Source organism: Poromitra crassiceps (genome assembly GCF_964638095.1).
Source record: "Poromitra crassiceps genome assembly, contig: HAP1_SCAFFOLD_341, whole genome shotgun sequence".
Classification (NCBI taxonomy): domain Eukaryota; kingdom Metazoa; phylum Chordata; class Actinopteri; order Beryciformes; family Melamphaidae; genus Poromitra; species Poromitra crassiceps.
Genome location: NW_028152063.1, coordinates 77609 through 95000, shown reverse-complemented (window position 1 = coordinate 95000; position 17392 = coordinate 77609). Strand labels below are relative to the sequence as shown.

Genomic DNA, 17392 nt, shown 5'->3' with positions numbered 1-17392 from the left:
GTGTGCAGGGGCAGCAGTATATATTCCAGAGGGTGAGATCTGTATTAAGAAAAGGGTGTCGGACCATCTTTCAGTATACACAACGGAGCTATTGGCAATTATATTAGCATTAAGGTGGGTGGAGCAGAGAGAAAGAAACAACACAGTTATTGCATCTGATAGGTTTTCATCACTACAAAGCATACAATCTGGTAGATCAGCATTCAGAACAGATATCATCAATGAAATATTCAATATAATGTACAGGTTGGAGGTGAAGGGCATAGCTACACGCTACCTTTGGGTCCCTGCTCATGTTGGTGTGGAGGGGAATGAGCAGGTGGATATCTTAGCCAAACAAGCACTAAGAATCAAACAGGTAGATATAAACATTCCATTAAGTAAAGCTGAAGTCAAGACATTCATTCAATCATACGTGCAGTCAGTATGGCAGGAGTACTGGGATGGTCAAGACACTGGTAGACATCTGTATAACATACAAAGGCAGGTTGGGGCTGGAAGGAGGGTGGGTTGGAAACAAAGGGAAGAAAGTATTATCACCCGTTTAAGAATAGGTCACAAAGCTCTCAATCATACATTACATAAAATAGGCAAGCACCCTGATGGGAAATGTATACACTGTAGCGAACCAGAAACTGTTGAACATATCCTTTTACACTGTAGGAAATACGATACAGAAAGGAATACTATGTTTCAGGCATTGAGAATGGCAAAACATCAAGATTTTTCGTTGCCAGGTTTATTAGGGAAAACAGCAGGTAGCATTTATATGCATGTTATTAAGTTTCTTAAAGAAATTGGGGTAGACACAAGAATTTAAGAGTAGTTGTTTTTGGTTTTGTTTGTTTTGTTTAGTTTTGAATCCCCTGTTCCACAATCCAGTCCAGTTGGTGGCGGTAATGCACCTTTAAGTTGGTTGCCAACCACCATAAAACACTAAAGAAGAAGAAGAAGAAGAAGGTACTACACGGAAGTGACCAGGCCAGCACAGCACAACATGTTTCGTTTGAAATTCGAGCGGGCTTTTCACCGGAGGGTAGCCTACCGCCCGGGATACGGTAATATTGACAAAACTAGTTGCTTATAATGTATTTGAAACTGTATGTCTTGTATAAGCAGACGGTACCGAAGTATTTTGGTGTACCCCGAAACGCAACATTATGTGTGTTTTTCTATTAGCTAGCATACGTTAGCTAACGCTAAAGCAGATTAGCTTGCATTAGCGCTTATTCTCTAGAGACTGCTTTACACAACGTTACCAGCGTTATTTAACGCTAGGTTAGTCCGTGAGACTGATGTAACGTTAATGTTACGGTAAGTTAAATCGTTTTAGACTTATTTGTGAATTGTATTTACTCAAAGGGTGAACAGTATACAAACAATGCTAGCTGACGTTAGTGCGGGAGTCAGTCTGCTTAGCTAGCTAGCAGCCAGAGACAATCAACTACCAATGGGTTGCAACTACTGTATAACGTAACTGTACAACTCTCTCCTGTTCACAATTTAGGCAGTAATGTCAGGAGGATTTTGTCTGTCTTGAAGGGGTGATCATGAAAGGCTACGACAGAAGGTAAGAGAAATAAGGTTACTGTTGTCACTGGGTTCTTTCTCACACACCCTAAAATAGTAAATGGCATGTTAACCTGTCTATTTTGTCATGGTTTATCACAGAACAGAGATTATTTTCTCTCTCTCTCTCTCTCTCTCTCTCTCTCTCTCTCTCTCTCTCTCTCTCTCTATATATATATATATATATATTGCAGAGGATTCATCCCCAGGGGAGCAGAGTGATAACTGCAATCTCCACACAGAAACTCCTTTTTGATTAACCCACCTGCGCAGTAGGCAGTGAGGACATGGGGACAGTACAAAGACTGCTTATAAACGGTTGTTTCACGCAAGCAGTATCATTTTAACAGTGCCGGCTAAATTACTGGCTTCACTAGGCGGACTATCATATCTTCGGATCTGCAATCGGAGGTCGGATACGAGTAGGAGAGCTTTTTTAACAGCGTTTTCCACCTATTGAGAATTTGAACGCTGTGTGACGATGACCGCTGTACGAGAATATTATCGGAGTACAGTAGCAGCGTCACGTTATGGGGCTAGGGGACAGTCAGCTTCTTAGTGTATGTAAAATTCTGACACACTGGAAATTCTGGAATAGTGATATAGTGAATTACAAGTGAAATAATAGACTGTAAACTCTCAATTTCATGGACCCTCTCTTAATGCAAGTGTGTGTGTAGAGAGAGCTATCTCACACTCTTTCTCCCTGCAGAATCATATTAGCTTCCCCGTGGCCTGGCAGCAAATGCTTTATGGACCGGGATCCGGTGGGTGGGAACCACTGGTGTAGAGGTAAAAGCACTTGCCTACCACCGCGGAGTTCCAGGTTCAACTCCTGCCAGAGGTACCTCTGGCTTGGTCAGACATTCCTAAAGATTGCCCGTGTCTGCGGGTGGGAAGCTGGTAGGGTATGAGTCCTGGTCGCTGCACTAGCGCCTCATCTGGTTGGCCGGGCCACCTGTTTCGGGGAATGGGCACTGGGGGGAATGGCATGATCCTCCCATGCGCTACGTCCTGCTGGTGAAACCCCACTGGCTGGCGCAATGACCGTTATAACAGGGAATTGGCCAGGTACATTTGGGGAGAAAATGTGAGAAAAATCCAGAAAAAGAGATTCTCCAGAAGATGCTGACAAAAAAAAGTACACTCATGAGTACTACAGATAGAAAATGAAGTTTTCTGACTGCAATCTCATCTGACTTGGTTGTCCAGCTTAAGGCAGTGTGTCCAGAGGCTGCTCTGTGTGGGCTGCAGCGTGCTACCCCCACATTATCTCCTCGGAAAAACTAGTGCTCGACACATCAACTCCATCTGAGACTTCACGTCCGCAATGGCAGAAATGGTGCCAGGTATGACCAGGATAACTTTATTTTATTCTAATTGATAATTATCCTTGCTTTTCATATATATATATTTTTAGGATAAAAACATTGTTTAAGGAAAACAGCAGGGGCCTGGTGCTTGCCTGTGCTTCAGCTTGGCATATACAGCATTGTAGAGATCCTCGTCTGGAGGTATAAAGCAAGCACATTGGTCCTTGGCCAACAGGATTGTCACTTTGTTCTGATGGTTAACGTTGCTGGGCTTGTAACTAGTGAGAGAGATTGAGGGTTCAAAACCAGCCTTGCCTGTGCTGTTATAGTATATATCAGTGGTAGGTGGTACTTGCGCCCATTGCTGGTGGTACTTGGAAGGCTCTGTGAGAATTAAAAAAAAAAAAAAAAAAACAGTTTTTGTGCAAAATCCATGGTGGTCATTAGTAGTAGTTTTCAAACATGTGAAAGTGAAATAATAATAATAATTATTAATATTATTGGCAGTGTTTCTCAAGGTAGGTGGTACTTGCGCCCCCCCCTGCTGGTGGTACTTGATCCCTGGAATCCCAATGTTTAAATTATGAAATAAACCCAACTTTAAAATCAATTGTAAAACATGTTTATCTATCAAGATAATACTATGAATGAAAATAAACTTGTGATCATTGAGATTGAGGTTTATTTTGTTGTCTTGAGATTTAGAAAAAAATATTTGTTTCTGACGGACACTATACCTGTTGCGCATGCACAATTACCTGCCCGCCCCGCATGGTTACACAAGTGGCGAACAAAGACGAGGTGGGATGCTAAAGTGGATCAAAACGGGAGGGAATCGTAAAAGAGCTGTAGTAGAGGAGAGCAGCAACGATGAAGCACAAGGAGGTGAAGACAGCAGTCAACCCAGCACAAGTGCAGCTGCTGCAGGTTGCACATAGGCTGCAGGTTGGAATAAATTTGCCTCCTGCGTGAACTGTGCATAGCTGAATAGACTGTATTTTAACGACGGTCATATGGTGGTACTTGGAGAGCCAACTACTTTCTCAGGTGGTACTTGGTGTAAAAAGGTTGGGAACCACTGGTCTATACAATAATATGTTATTCCACATAACATTTAGTTTTGGCCCGCTGCCATCCATCTTACTTTTGGCCCTTCATCTGAAAATAATTTGGGCACCTCTAACCCTAAAGGGAATACAATAATGGAGATACAGTGACATGTTTGGTTTGGTTTTTAATAAAAGAGCAGTCACACGTCACACGATCACAGCACGTCTAAATATAAAAATAATGAAAAATAAAGTACAGGTGCAAATATACAACAGTGCAAAACCATCGCCAGGAGCGTTCACTTGGCGGTGGGGCAAGACCCATCTACTTGTGGATAAAATCACAGCACATCTAGATTTAAAAAAAAAAAGAAAAAAAAGTACAAAATGTCTGTTTAAAAAAAGGGTTAAAAAAGTTATGAGGAAAGAGAGAGAGCCAAGCGAGAGAGCCAGGGTCAGTCAGAAGGCCAAGTTGAGCGGCGCGCCTAGTCGGGGGCTAAGAAGGACAAAGCTAAATGGTGAGGTGCCAAGGCTGCCAAGTAGGCCAAGCTGGGAAGCGCCAAGTTAGGTCAAGGGGAGGTGCCAAGGCGGCCAAGTAGGCCAAGCCGGGAAGCGGCAAGTTAGGTAAAGGTGAGGTGCCAAGGCGGCCAAGTAGGCCAAGCTGGGAAGCGCCAAGTTAAAGTGTGAGGTGCCAAGGTGGCCAAGTAGGCCAAGCCGGGAAGCGCCAAGCTAGGTGAGGTGCCAAGGCGGCCAAGTAGGCCAAGCCGGGAAGCGCCAAGTTAGGCGAGGTGCCATGGCGGCCGAGTAGGCCAAGCCGGGAAGCGCCAAGTTAAAGCGTGAGGTGCCAAGGCGGCCGAGTAGGCCAAGCTGGGAAGCACCAAGTCAAAGTGCGAGGTGCCAAGGCGGCCGAGTAGGCCAAGCCGGGAAGCGCCAAGTTAAACGTTAATGCACCAAGATCGTAGGCCCGACCGAGTTGGGAAGCCGTAAATAGCTGTAAGTCGCTAAAGGTCAGGTCGCTGAAGGCCAGAAAAGTACAGTCAAACTACTGGTGCCTGCAGATCTCAATTAACCTCCGGTAATCGGATCTTCCTTTTGGGGGATCTCCTAGCCTATGCAGATGCCCTCCTCTTGCCTCAAGAGCAGCGCCACTGGCCAATGGAGTCATGCGCCAAAGTATTTGCCATGCATGCCGATTGCTAAATAAAGTTTGTTAAATCCTACCGACCGGACTCTCATGATTGAAGTGAGGTCTCCCGACCAAATTTCAGGCAGAAGGCCACTCGTACATAACCCGATCACCCCCTGACGTCAGTCAAGTTCTAGTATGACGTGGCCAGTCAAAGTCCAAGTATGACGTCTGCAATGACGTCAGATATGACGTCAGTTCATTCTCATATATATAGCAAGGGTTCTACGTCACCTCTCTCTCTCTGGCCGATCATAGCAGCAGCTAGCTTCACGGCAGTCCATCTCCCCTGAAGCCGTCCTCCGAAGCGTTGTTTTGCCCCACCCACCTCCCCAGTCCGCCACCAATGAGTCGTGACTCCTGATCCAACTGGTAGTAGCTCGGGGATTCTTCATCCCTGTGGTCGCCTGCTCCTGTGTGGCGATCCCTTGTGTGGCGTGGTTGGCATTCCTGGTCCCAGGAACTTGGACGGTGGGTCTGCCAACTCTGCCATGCTCCTGCCGGCGTCTGCTGGAGCTGGGGCATGAACTCCCGGAGCAGTCCCTGGAGAACGGCGGCGTCCGCAGCCTGGGAACGCTCTTCGTCGGCAAGCGCCTCTCTCCTAATTCGGGCCTCACAGTCGGTCAACTGCTGAACCCAATCGTCCTTCGCCGATGCCCACCAACGCTGTTGATGAATGAAACGAAATAACGTTAAAATACATAATGAGAAAGCCTATACTGTAGAACAGAAGAAGTCACTTTTTAATCTCATACACTGCAGTGTTTAGCAGAGCCCTGCCCAGTGCCCACAGAAGTTTAGTTAAACTCTGGGTCACAATATTATAATTATTTTAACTATTGTAGGAATGTAATTATTTTGGGATCAGAGATCACAGCCATCTTCATTTATCAACAGACCAACATTTACAGTATAGATTCTCTTTCACATTTGACCTATTTGGTGTAGGCCTATCTGCTTGTACTGTATGTTACTATTTGTTACATCAACAAACTATTCAAAACGAATTTCCCTGAGTTGGATTAATAAAGTTGTTGATCAATTGATTGACTGACTGAATGAGAGTGGTTCATGTATGCATAGGCTAGTGACAATGCATAGATACGAGATACTAGGGGAGAAATCAAACTACTCATACAGTAAATCCTTCTATTTTAGGGTGAAAAGTTTGGCTGTCAGCTAAAGGTGACTAGTCGGTATTAATACAGTATTGTGACTAGCTTTTCGGATGTTAGGTAGTAAAGATCTGAAGGTTTAGTATCAACCTAAAAGCTAACATCTCCCCACTGTCATAACGAGATGGGTCCATGCTACTGTAACGTTATATCAATTCGAGGAAAACTAGCTACAGTAGTTAGAAATGGCTGCAGGCCAATTCTATTCACAGATTGTAGTGTTTGCTAGCTAGCTATCGCTAAGCTAACACTGATTCAATGTCACCATACAGTATGTTTGAACCAAATGCTGTACAACACAAACAAGTTGCAAACCATTAATACTTACGCTCACACATATAGTGATGTAGCTGCTGCTATCAGGTTGTTTTGTTTATTGTCACGGGGAGGAAGACTAGTGCAACGTAACGAACTCTGATAGGGCACATAGGTTGGCGTTAACCTATGTGGGGTTCGAAATAACGATAGACAGTAAATATAATAACGCATCCGAGATATAAACATTATTAATATAGCCACGTTATAAACAACAAACTAACGCTGGTGATCCGTATGGAAACATCGTTACTCGAAATGGTTAAAAGTTATATCAATTTGGTCATTCAGTGGCATTTTCCTGCCATATAACATAACTAACTAGCGACTATATTAATAAGCCACATCACGCAACTAGCGCTGAACCGGAAGAACAAATACGTTTGCGTGGACTGTGACCCCGCAGCTGGAAGCTGCTGCAACAATGAGAGACACATTATGGACTATGTGGGCCCCTAGTGGTTGAATGCCATTATTCACATATCAAACCATCTCAAAAACGTCACCGCATTGTCAAGCACAAAGTAATGAAAAAAAGCTGTCACGACGGGAATGGCTGCATCTGTAGGTGCACTGCTCAAATCCTGTGTGCACATCTCGGCAGGGGAGTTTCTAGGGAGTGGCCAGGGGTGGCACTGGCCACCCCTGAAATCCAATTTGCCACCCCAAAATCCTGAGGATGCTGGCATCTGTGGCCAACAATACTGTCTTTCAGAGGCTGTAGCAGGCTTATTTTTAAGCTACAGTGAGGTTAGGCAAAATTTTGGTGAGGGAAAACTTTCTACTTCCTTCCTAAATGCCACAATTAGTGCTACCCTTGCTTGAGTCTGTGCCCCACTTGGGCCACCCCAGTCAAGATGGCTGGGACACTGCATCTCGCCTCACACACATCTCGCCTCAAACAGACACACGTCACTTATAGATGCGGCTGTGCCGCTTAAACATTTTGGGGGTAGAGATGTAACGGTATGAAAATTTCACATCATGATTATCATGACTAAAATGATCACTTATTATTGTATTATCACTGTATTCATAAAGAAAATGCTGAAAATGTTCAAAAAGTACTGAGAGACTCACTGAAATAATTTTACAACATTTTATATTGAAAACTCAGATCCAAAAAGGATTGATACACTGACTGAAATCATTTCTCAAAGGCTGCACGTTTGCATCTGGGAGACTGTTGCCAACTTTGGTTGATGATGGACAGTATTTACCATGTTTTTCAAAGCACTGTAATTACGGCACCACGGTAATCACGGAACCACGGTTTTAATGATAATTTTTTTTAAACGGTACGGTTATTGTAAGGAATTCTATCACGGTTATCATTAAACCGGTTATCGTTACATCCCTACTTGGGGGTATGCATACATTGATGAGTTTTGTTGGGGCTATATGTTCACTGATAGCTGATAGTGGGCTCTCTGGAGTTCCAGTAAGACATTTCCAGAAGGCAGATGACCTGATGAGAGCCTTGGATCAGATTACGAGTCAGACCAGAACAGCCAGACTTTGGGTTTAGGTCTTGGTGAAACCAATGATGCTGATGATGTCATACATCTGGGCTGAACGTGAGGGTGACTGGCTTCTCCATCTGACCACATTCCAGAAGATGCTTACCTACTACTTTGCAGCTGGCCATGTCAACCATGTCAGGTATGGCCATACTATCTTCATTCCATGGAGAAGCTTCCTCCACAAAGCAATTTTCTCCAGGAGCAGCATGTGATGCGACACATTAGTGGAATATGGAATGGCCTGTGGAGCAACCAGTTCATAGAGTCCACTTTCATGAGGTACGGCCACAGTGATGGAGGGATCATTGGATTACCGTGAAGCCATAGGCACTGAAGGTCTGGGCCCTGAGCCACCACATATGCTGCAAGATTGTGTCAGACATGAAGGAGATAGAAGAGGATAAGACAGATAGGTTAATCTCTATCACAAGGTGGAGGCTAAAGCCATGGGTTAAGCACATGCCAAAGTCAAGGACTTTGTCAGAAACTGGAAACCTGTCTCCATCCATTGGATCCCAATGAACATCCAGGGGAAAGCATCATGAACATCAAGATCACCCTACCTATTGTAGACAGTGCCATAAAGATTGAGGAGGCAATGTTAGAAGATGTTGAGAAGACCTGGCCAGAGGGATCTTACAACACCATCTCAAACAAAGTCTCACAACAACCAAATCAATCCAAGTTGGCATCTCCACAATTTATGTCCTAAATGCCATCGATTCAAGGGTAATCACACTGTTGTCTAGTGACCATGAAGTTGACATGAAGGATGTCCTCGCCTATGAGCTGGCACCAGTCCCAACTGCCATGTTTACTGAGGACGGAATGTGAATTTGTAAATCCAAGTCTACACAGAAGTCAAAATCTCCAGGAGGAATGCCAGTGTTGCAGATGTCACTGTCATTGATGGATCAGCCCTTCTTTGGACCATCCACTGGCCAGCTGATGGCACCATAGCTGATTTCATCAAAAATGTTATGACACGGCTGACTTTATATCTATCAGACAGTGACGTCTACCTCATCTTAGACAGGTGCTATGATTACAGTATCAAGTCCATCACCTGAGATGTCACAGAGACAGGGCTCAGCTAGAAACACCATCTCTTAGCTCTTATGTGAGGAACTGACCCAAGATCGGCTTTTCCATCTACAAGTTGGTGGTGACAGGGCAGGAGCCATGTGACAGGGGAGGAGCCATGCCCCATTGAGATCAGGTTGGAAGAAAGAAGGAGCCGATATGATCTACAAAATCAACAGGAATAAGCTGACACCATCATTGTCCAAAAAGTCTGGTGTGCTGGAGAAGCACATCAAATCTCATTGGTTTCTGATGACACAGATGTGTTCATCCTACTCCTTCACCATTACCATCAGGAAGGACTGGATGTCCCACACATCATGGGGAATCGCCCCACAAGGAAAGGGCAATAGTGGACATCAAGTCAACACTGGCCAAGCATTCACAAGCTGTGAAGAACCTTTTACCAGCCCATGCCATATTGGGATGCGACACTGTAGCGTCTTACTATGGAAAAGGCTCTGTCATCAAAGTCCTCAAAACTGTACAAACTATCGGCCATTGACAATGTGGTTGCACTGTTCCAGTAGGTCCTCGACCAAGTCACTGCCTTCATCTCAGCCTGTTCCAAACTTAGCTGCTCTACCGCCATCGAATGAAGCATTCATTGAGAATGTTAAGAAGGGCCCACTTTCATGCAATCTTGTGGTGAAATCTCAATGTAAATCTGCCACTAGCATTGAATACTGAGGAATTTGGATGCAAAAAAAGACACATGCAATAGGTCACTGAGCCCAACCACTACCGGAAGATTGCAAACTTGTCCCAGATACATTTTGGAGATGAAAACCCTTCTAACTCCAATAAGTGCAACTGTGTGAAGTCCATGGTTTGCACAATGTTCTGTGCATGTTTCAGAATAGGATGCTCAACATCCAAATAGGCTTAAAGAGCATGGTGCAGGTTAGAGACCCCAATCAGTCAATGTGTGAATTATGGAGAACTGGATTTTGACATTAAGACACTTACATATACACTACAGTGACTTATGGGGTCGTTTTCATTTTTGTGCTTTTATTTTGAAATCTTGGACCCCAAAACTCTGACGTCAGAAAGGGGAGTCGCCAGGCATGCCCATCTGTCCCTCTGTCTGTCGTCACTTAGGTCAGGGCTGTCAGTCACACACTATGGATGCTAACGCCGGTTTTCTGGAGGAAGAGGAGGTAGCAAATGTTTATGCACATGCATATGATGGGCCTCAGCCTAATTTTGACAGTGAAAGAGAGCAGGAACAGCCCAGCTAGAGAGAGTGGAGAGAGAGTTGTGGAGGAGCCTGAAAGCAAGCGAGCGGAGGCAGGCCGAGGTGCGGACTGTAAAGGCTGAATTATGCTCACCCTGCCATGAAGGGCGTGGGGGTGGAGCGAGGGCCGGGCGCATCAAATTACGTAAATTTGTTCGGCGTGGTTATTTGCTAGCTCCGTCTGGCGCTCGCGTTGTGCCTGATTTTTTTTCTCACAGCGCGAGCAGCACACCGCTTCTCTCCACACATGTCCGCTTTCAAGCCACTGAGCCCTGAACACTGAGCTGTGTTTTCTCCACATTTCTTGACCCATGTGGTAGGCTATAAACTTTGATTTGCAACTGTTCGTTTTTAGTCATTTCACCAAGTAAATGTGTTGTGTTGAGAGCATTATTGAGAGAGATTAAAAGCAGCACAGAGTAGTAGGCTATCAGGGCTGAGAAGTAAAAACGGCTTTCAGTAAAAACAAGTTTGGTGATTCCTTTATGTGCTGATGTGGGGTCGTTTGAGAGTGAAAGCGCACTCAGTACTGCACATAAAAATAGCGTTTCATTGCGACTTTTCACGGGCTGTTCTCACCATACAATACATGCTGATCACTTTCTGAGTATAATGGCATCACCCCCAGCGCGAGGTCTGCACGGTGACTCACGGAGACTCGCGGGGCCACACCCCCATGGAGCTTTGCTCGAGTATAAGAGCACCTTAATTCGACACACACACACACACACAAGCGAGCGGAGGCGGGCCGAGGTGCGGACTGTACACACACACACACACACACACACACACCGAGTGAGAGAGAGGGGGACTGACGGAGGGCCCCTCCACTCGCTCTTTCCCCTCCCTCCCTCCCGGAGCGAGTGAGAGAGACGAGAAAGAGAGAGATAGAGAGCGTGTCACCGTGCAGACAGGCACACACACACACACACACACAGACACCGAGTGAGAGAGAGAGAGAGAGAGAGAGAGAGAGAGAGAGATAGAAAGAGTGTGTCACGCAGACAGGCAGCAGCAGCTGAGTGGAGCTGACTGAGCTTGTTATCTGCCTGCAGTAACCTGGCGACACCCGACCCAAAACTCACTGACAACAACTTACTACAGGCAGCTACTGACTAAATGACTGACTGACTATATACTAAAAACTAACTAGTGATTAACCTACCAACTGACCGACCAACTAACTGGCTGACTGATTGACTTTGACTAGCGTACGTACCTGACCTGACTAGCTGTCGTGAAATGCGACTGATTTGACCATGGAATTGATGACAGTGGGAGGGGAGAGGGAGACACGCACGCGGGAGCCACTCCCCACTGTGACGTAGCAGGCTTTGCCTTAACAGAATAAAAGCCTGTTATTTTCTTCTCAAAAAGGAAGGTGTTTTTCTCATTTTTTTTTTCAATTTTTAATTTTTGTTTTGCCTGCATTAACTTTTCAAATGGACATAGGGACAAGGTTAAGTATACATTTAGCAAAGGAATTACCCTGCTCCATGCTCTTTAACTACCGTGAAGACCATCAGCAAAATGTGCCCTTCACTTCACACCTCCCAATGTGTATAATCTACTCTGAATCTCTACTTGAGATGAGCAAAGGCTCAATGGATGTTCTCATCCAGCACGACCCATATTGTCATAAAAAGTTTGTTTTGCTGGCACGGCCTAAAAGGGTTAATATTATGTAATTTGGAATGAAATGCATTGTACATGACCTCCTTTAGGAATAGACATTGGAGAAAACAAATGTGATGCATTTGATTTGAGTATTTTGCGTGAAATCTCATAAATCCTTATTCTTCTGCGATTTGCGATGGCACTTAAGGGGTTAATATCTGAAAATGCTCAAGGGTACTCACCGGGCACCCTCCTGTATTTTGAATAGGTACCCCCAAACTACAAGAATCAGCAGAGAAAAAAACTTTATCCGACGAAGCGAGGTTCAACCCCATGGCTCCCGGACTATTACATTACTAGATTATAAAGTCAGTTTGCTGGGACTCCAGCCTGGTGTTGTGTTGTGTTGTGTTGTGTTGTGTTGTGTTGTGTTGTGTTGTGTTGTGTGTTGTGTTGTGTGTGTAAGGCCTGTGTGTGTTCTGGGCGGTTCCCAGAAGCACACTCCTCAAGTTTGAAGTCAATGAGATGAATGGTCCATCAGGTAAACCACTTTTTGTGTTGCCAGTAGGTGGCACTATGCCGAATTGCACAAAATCCGGGACTGAACTCCGCCAGGTCCCCCTATGCGCACTCCCCAAGATTGAAGTTGATCGGACAACCGGTTCTCAAGATAAACAACTTTTTGTGTTTGCCAGTAGGTGGCGCTATGCCGAGTTTGTGTGTGGCGGGTGGGGGGGGTGTGTGTCTGTGTGTGTGTGTGTGTGTGTGTGTGTGTGTGTGTGTGTGTGTGTGTGGTGGGGGGCTGGGGGGTGTGGCGTGGTATCTGTCGACCGCCGTCGGGTCGGCAGGCACCAAACGTCGATTCAAGGATAGATTTGCTGAACATAAGGACCCTAGAGCCTATGCCAGACTGCTGTTTGTTGATTTTAGTGCAGCCTTCAACACCTTGCAGCCCCATGTTCTCCTGAAAAAACTACAGCAGATGAATGTACACCCGTCCATCATAAAGTGGTACTATTCATTCCTGACGAACCGCACCCAGCAGGTCAAAGTGAACAGGACCCTGTCTGAGCTTGTCACCATCAACACTGGCGCCCCCCAGGGGAGCGTTAGCTCCTCAGTCCTGTTCACCCTGTACACCAATGAATGCAAATGCAGCACTGCCAACAACCACATGATTAAGTTCTCGGACGACACCGCCATCCTGGGCCTCATGTCTGACACATCAGACGCACTGGACTACCAACAGGAGATCCAGAACTTTGTCCAGTGGTGTGGCAGACACTTCCTCATTCTGAACACCAAGAAAACTGAGGAGATGGTATTTGACCCCAAATCCATTGGAGACCACTCAGCAGTGGTCATTCATGGCCAGAACATAGCCCAGGTTGACTCCTACAGATACCTGGGCATACACATTGACAATAAATTGACTTGGAGCGTCCAGGTGGAGAGTGTATGCAGCAGGGTCCAACAGCTGCTGCACTTCCTTCGCAGGCTGAGGGTGTTTGGCGTGAGCCAGAAGGTGCTGCTGCTCTTCTACCATGCTATAATAGAGAGCATCCTGCGGTACGGCATTTCAGCCTGGTTCGGCAACCTCAGTGTGCAGCTGAAAGCCCAAATCACTCAGCTGACACAGAGGGCTATGAAAATCATGGGTGTCAGACAGCACCCCTCACTCCAGGCTGTCTTTGAAAAAACAATCATCCAACAGGCTCAAAAAATCTGCTCTGATCCTACCCATGTGCTCCACCACGAGTACCAGCTCCTCCCCTCTGGCAGGCGCTACAGGGTCCCCAAATGCAGGTTGAATCGTTTTAAGAACTCTTTTGTCCCCCTGTCCATCAAAGCCCTAAACAGTAGCTGAAGGCGTTTTTAACCTGTGTACTGTTTTTACTGTTATTTTAAATTCTATTCGTTTTTACCTATTTTACTAAATACAGAAGGCTATAGTGTTGTGCAATCTGGGCAATGTGCAATTCTGTTTTTAGCAAATATATCTTTTAATCTCTTTTATGCATTGGATTGTACTTTTTGGGCAGTGTGCAATTTTGCTAACTGCAATAGTCCTGTTGTATGTGCTGTATGTATTGTCTGTATGTACGTGTTGCCTGCCAAACAGCAGCCATAAGGTGTATGTCCAAGACAAATTTCCTTCGGGACAATAAAAGTCTATCCTATCCATCCTATCCTATCCTAACATAAATATGCTATACGTTCTAACAATCCTAATTACCCTATGGCCAATCATTACAAAGCTGCTTGACACACACATTGTAACTGACAGAATCATGGCAATAGAAGTCATCCTCAAATCTATCAGAGGATGGGACAGACTCAAACATCTTCTCCAAAGAGAAACGTTTTGGATTGTTACTGTCACTTGGCAGGGCCGGCGCGTGCATTTCTGCCGCCCTAGGCGAGAACAAATAATGCCGCCCAATTTTGCAACAACGTGCCATACCACAATATGCACATTTTTGAGTGCGTGCAAAAATATTCAATTAAGGCACCGCACCAAACAGCCTAGCTCAGGGGTTGGCAATTATTTTTCATGGGGGGCCACATGAGAAACCCAGATTGTTGCGGGGGTTGAACAAATATTGTCATGCCGTAACCCATGGATGGGTAACTTTGATGATAGAGAGGGCCACAAAACATGTCTTTGCTACCAAGTTTTGCTGAGGGCCGAACGGCGCCAGCGTGAACAATTTGGTGCATTTGTAGCCACGTTTAAAGGAATAACTCATTTTCCAGAATGAAATGCTATAACAGAAGTGGAGTATTGGCCAGAATGACATGAACATTTGGACACTTATTCAGCGGGTATCTTGCATGTTGCGTTCAGGTGCACTGTGTAAAAAAAAAAAAAAAAAAAAAAAAATTTACACAGTGCACCAAGATAACCCACCTGGGCAGTAGGCACTGAATATATGGGGGGGAACACAACCCCAGCGCCCACAGCGTCCCAGGTGAGAATCGAGCTCAGGACCTTCTAGCTGTGAGGCGACAGCGCTACCGACTGCGCCACCGTACCCCCTAGAGAAGTATACTAGTATAAAAAAATCGAAATCGAAAATCGAGTTTTGAGAGGAAAAATCGTCAATTAAATTTTTAGGCAAAATCGAACAGCCCTATTTTGAAGCCAATTTAAAGTTTTGAAGTTAATTTAAAACAGGTTTTTATGCAAATGTGTTCTTTATTGTATTTGGGGTATTTCGGATGACTGTTGCAATGGTATACTTTAATTGTGAAATTTGTAACGAGAAGTTTCGGTTGTATTCTTTCTGACCGTGACCAACGAAGCCAGCCAGACAGAGAACACACAGAACACACAAACACACAGAACACACGCACAGACAGACGCATGCACAGAGAGCGACAATCTCATAATCTGTGTCGGGACATGAACTGTAAGAATGTACTTCACTTTAAAGAACTCTGCTCTTTGTATGATATTATAGTGGAGTCTCTTAGTGTCTCGAGCATGTCTCTATACAAACAGAGGAGTAGCAAGCGTAATGGTAAACCTGGTTGGAATAACCATGTAGATAAGCTCCATTCTGAGGCACAAATCGCTTTTAAAATGTGGGTTGAGTATGGTAAATGTAGACAAGGACCCATGTTTGAAAATATGAAATGCACTAACAATAAATTTAAGAGTGCTCTGCGTTATATTAAAATAAATGGAAATATGATGAGGGAAGATTCTCTGGCTATGAAGTTGCATAACAATAATGTCAATGATTTTTGGAAAGAGATAAAGACCATTGGTAATTCCAAAACAGCTTTTCCAGCTTTTCCATCTAATATATATACAGTAAGTGGCCCGGATGAAATTGTACAACTGTGGAAAAAGAAATATTATGAGCTTTTAAACTGTGTAAAAAGCAACCTGTATATTGTAGATAATGTAGATTATAATGATGATGTTGTTGTCACCCCTGACGAAATCCGCAAGTTAATACTGAAGCTTAAAGATGGTAAGGCCTGTGGTCTTGATGGTATTACTGCAGAACATTTAAAATTTGCAAGTGGGAAACTGTGCCCTGTGCCATGTGTTACACTGGGCTGTTTGTACATGGGGTGCTACCAGAATCAATGCTCTCTGGTGTCCTGGTGCATGTGGTTAAGGACAAAGTAGGGAAGCTGAACAGCTCAGACAATTATCGGCCAATAGGCATAGCAAGTGTCATGTCCAAGGTCATGGAGTCACTTATTCTGTGTAGACTTGAGAGGTTTATTCAGTCTGCTGACAATCAATTTGGTTTCAAACGAAAACTTGGAACTGACCTATGTATTTTTGCTCTCAAATAAATTTTAGATAAATTTAATAGGCACAATTCTACTATGTTTATGTGTTTTATTGATGCTTCTAAAGCTTTCGATCGTGTTAATCATGAGAAATTGTTTTCTAAATTGTCTAAAAGTGGGGTTCCCAGTTTTTTTGTACGCATTTTAGTATACTGGTATGCCCGACAGACAATGAGAGTAAAATGGGGGAGTGTGACATCGGCTCCCTTTCATGTGTCCAATTCCGTCCACCAGGGGGGAATATTGTCACCAATTTTGTTTAATTTATATATGAATGATTTGTCTTTGCTGTTAAATACATCAGGTACGGGCTGTAGGGTGGGTGACTTGGTTATTAATCATCTTATGTATGCTGATGACCTGGTCGTCTTTAGCCCTTCTAGTGCTGGTCTCCAACAGCTCTTGAAAATTTGCACACAGTACGGGGCTGTCTCAGATATTATTTATATCGCCAAAAAGAGCAAGCTCATGATCCTTAGAAGTAGAGAAGACAGGCGGGCAATTTTCCCTGACTTCTACCTGTCTGGCACTTTGCTCAGCACGTGTGATGAGATTACATATCTGGGCCATGTTATCTCAGACGACCTCTCTGATGATAAGGACATCCTAAGGCAGCGACGGAAGCTGTATGCCCAAGCAAATATACTGTGTCGCAAGTTCTCAATGTGCTCTATCTCTGTGAAGATCTCACCCCTGTATATGGCTCACCTGTGGTGTCGTTATAGACAAAACAGCATGAGAAAACTTACTGTGGCTTATAATGACTGCATGAGGCTGCTACTAAAAGCTCAGAGGAGCTCTAGTGCAAGCCTTATGTTTGTCAGTATCGGGGTACCGACTTGCTCTGCCGTTCTCAGAAATTTAATGTATAGATTTATGTGCAGGGCATCTGAATCTGTAAATGACATCATTGATGTACTGACCAATCATGAACGCAGCTCGGGCAAGTTATTTTCCAGACTGTGGAACCACTGGCGAAAATGTCTGTATACTAGACCCTGAGTATCT

General features: G+C 44.6%; 1 protein-coding gene across 1 annotated transcript in view; it reads right to left on the bottom strand.

Annotated features, from left to right (window-relative positions):
* Positions 1-284: 284 nt before the first annotated feature.
* LOC310771075 (uncharacterized protein) overlaps positions 285-17392 on the bottom strand; it is a 54298-nt gene continuing 37190 nt past the window's right edge. The window contains exon 6 of the mRNA XM_083663754.1: positions 285-343. Within this exon, the coding sequence (XP_083519880.1) occupies positions 292-343 (52 nt within the window). The 3' untranslated portion in view covers positions 285-291. The remainder of the gene's footprint in view (positions 344-17392) is intronic.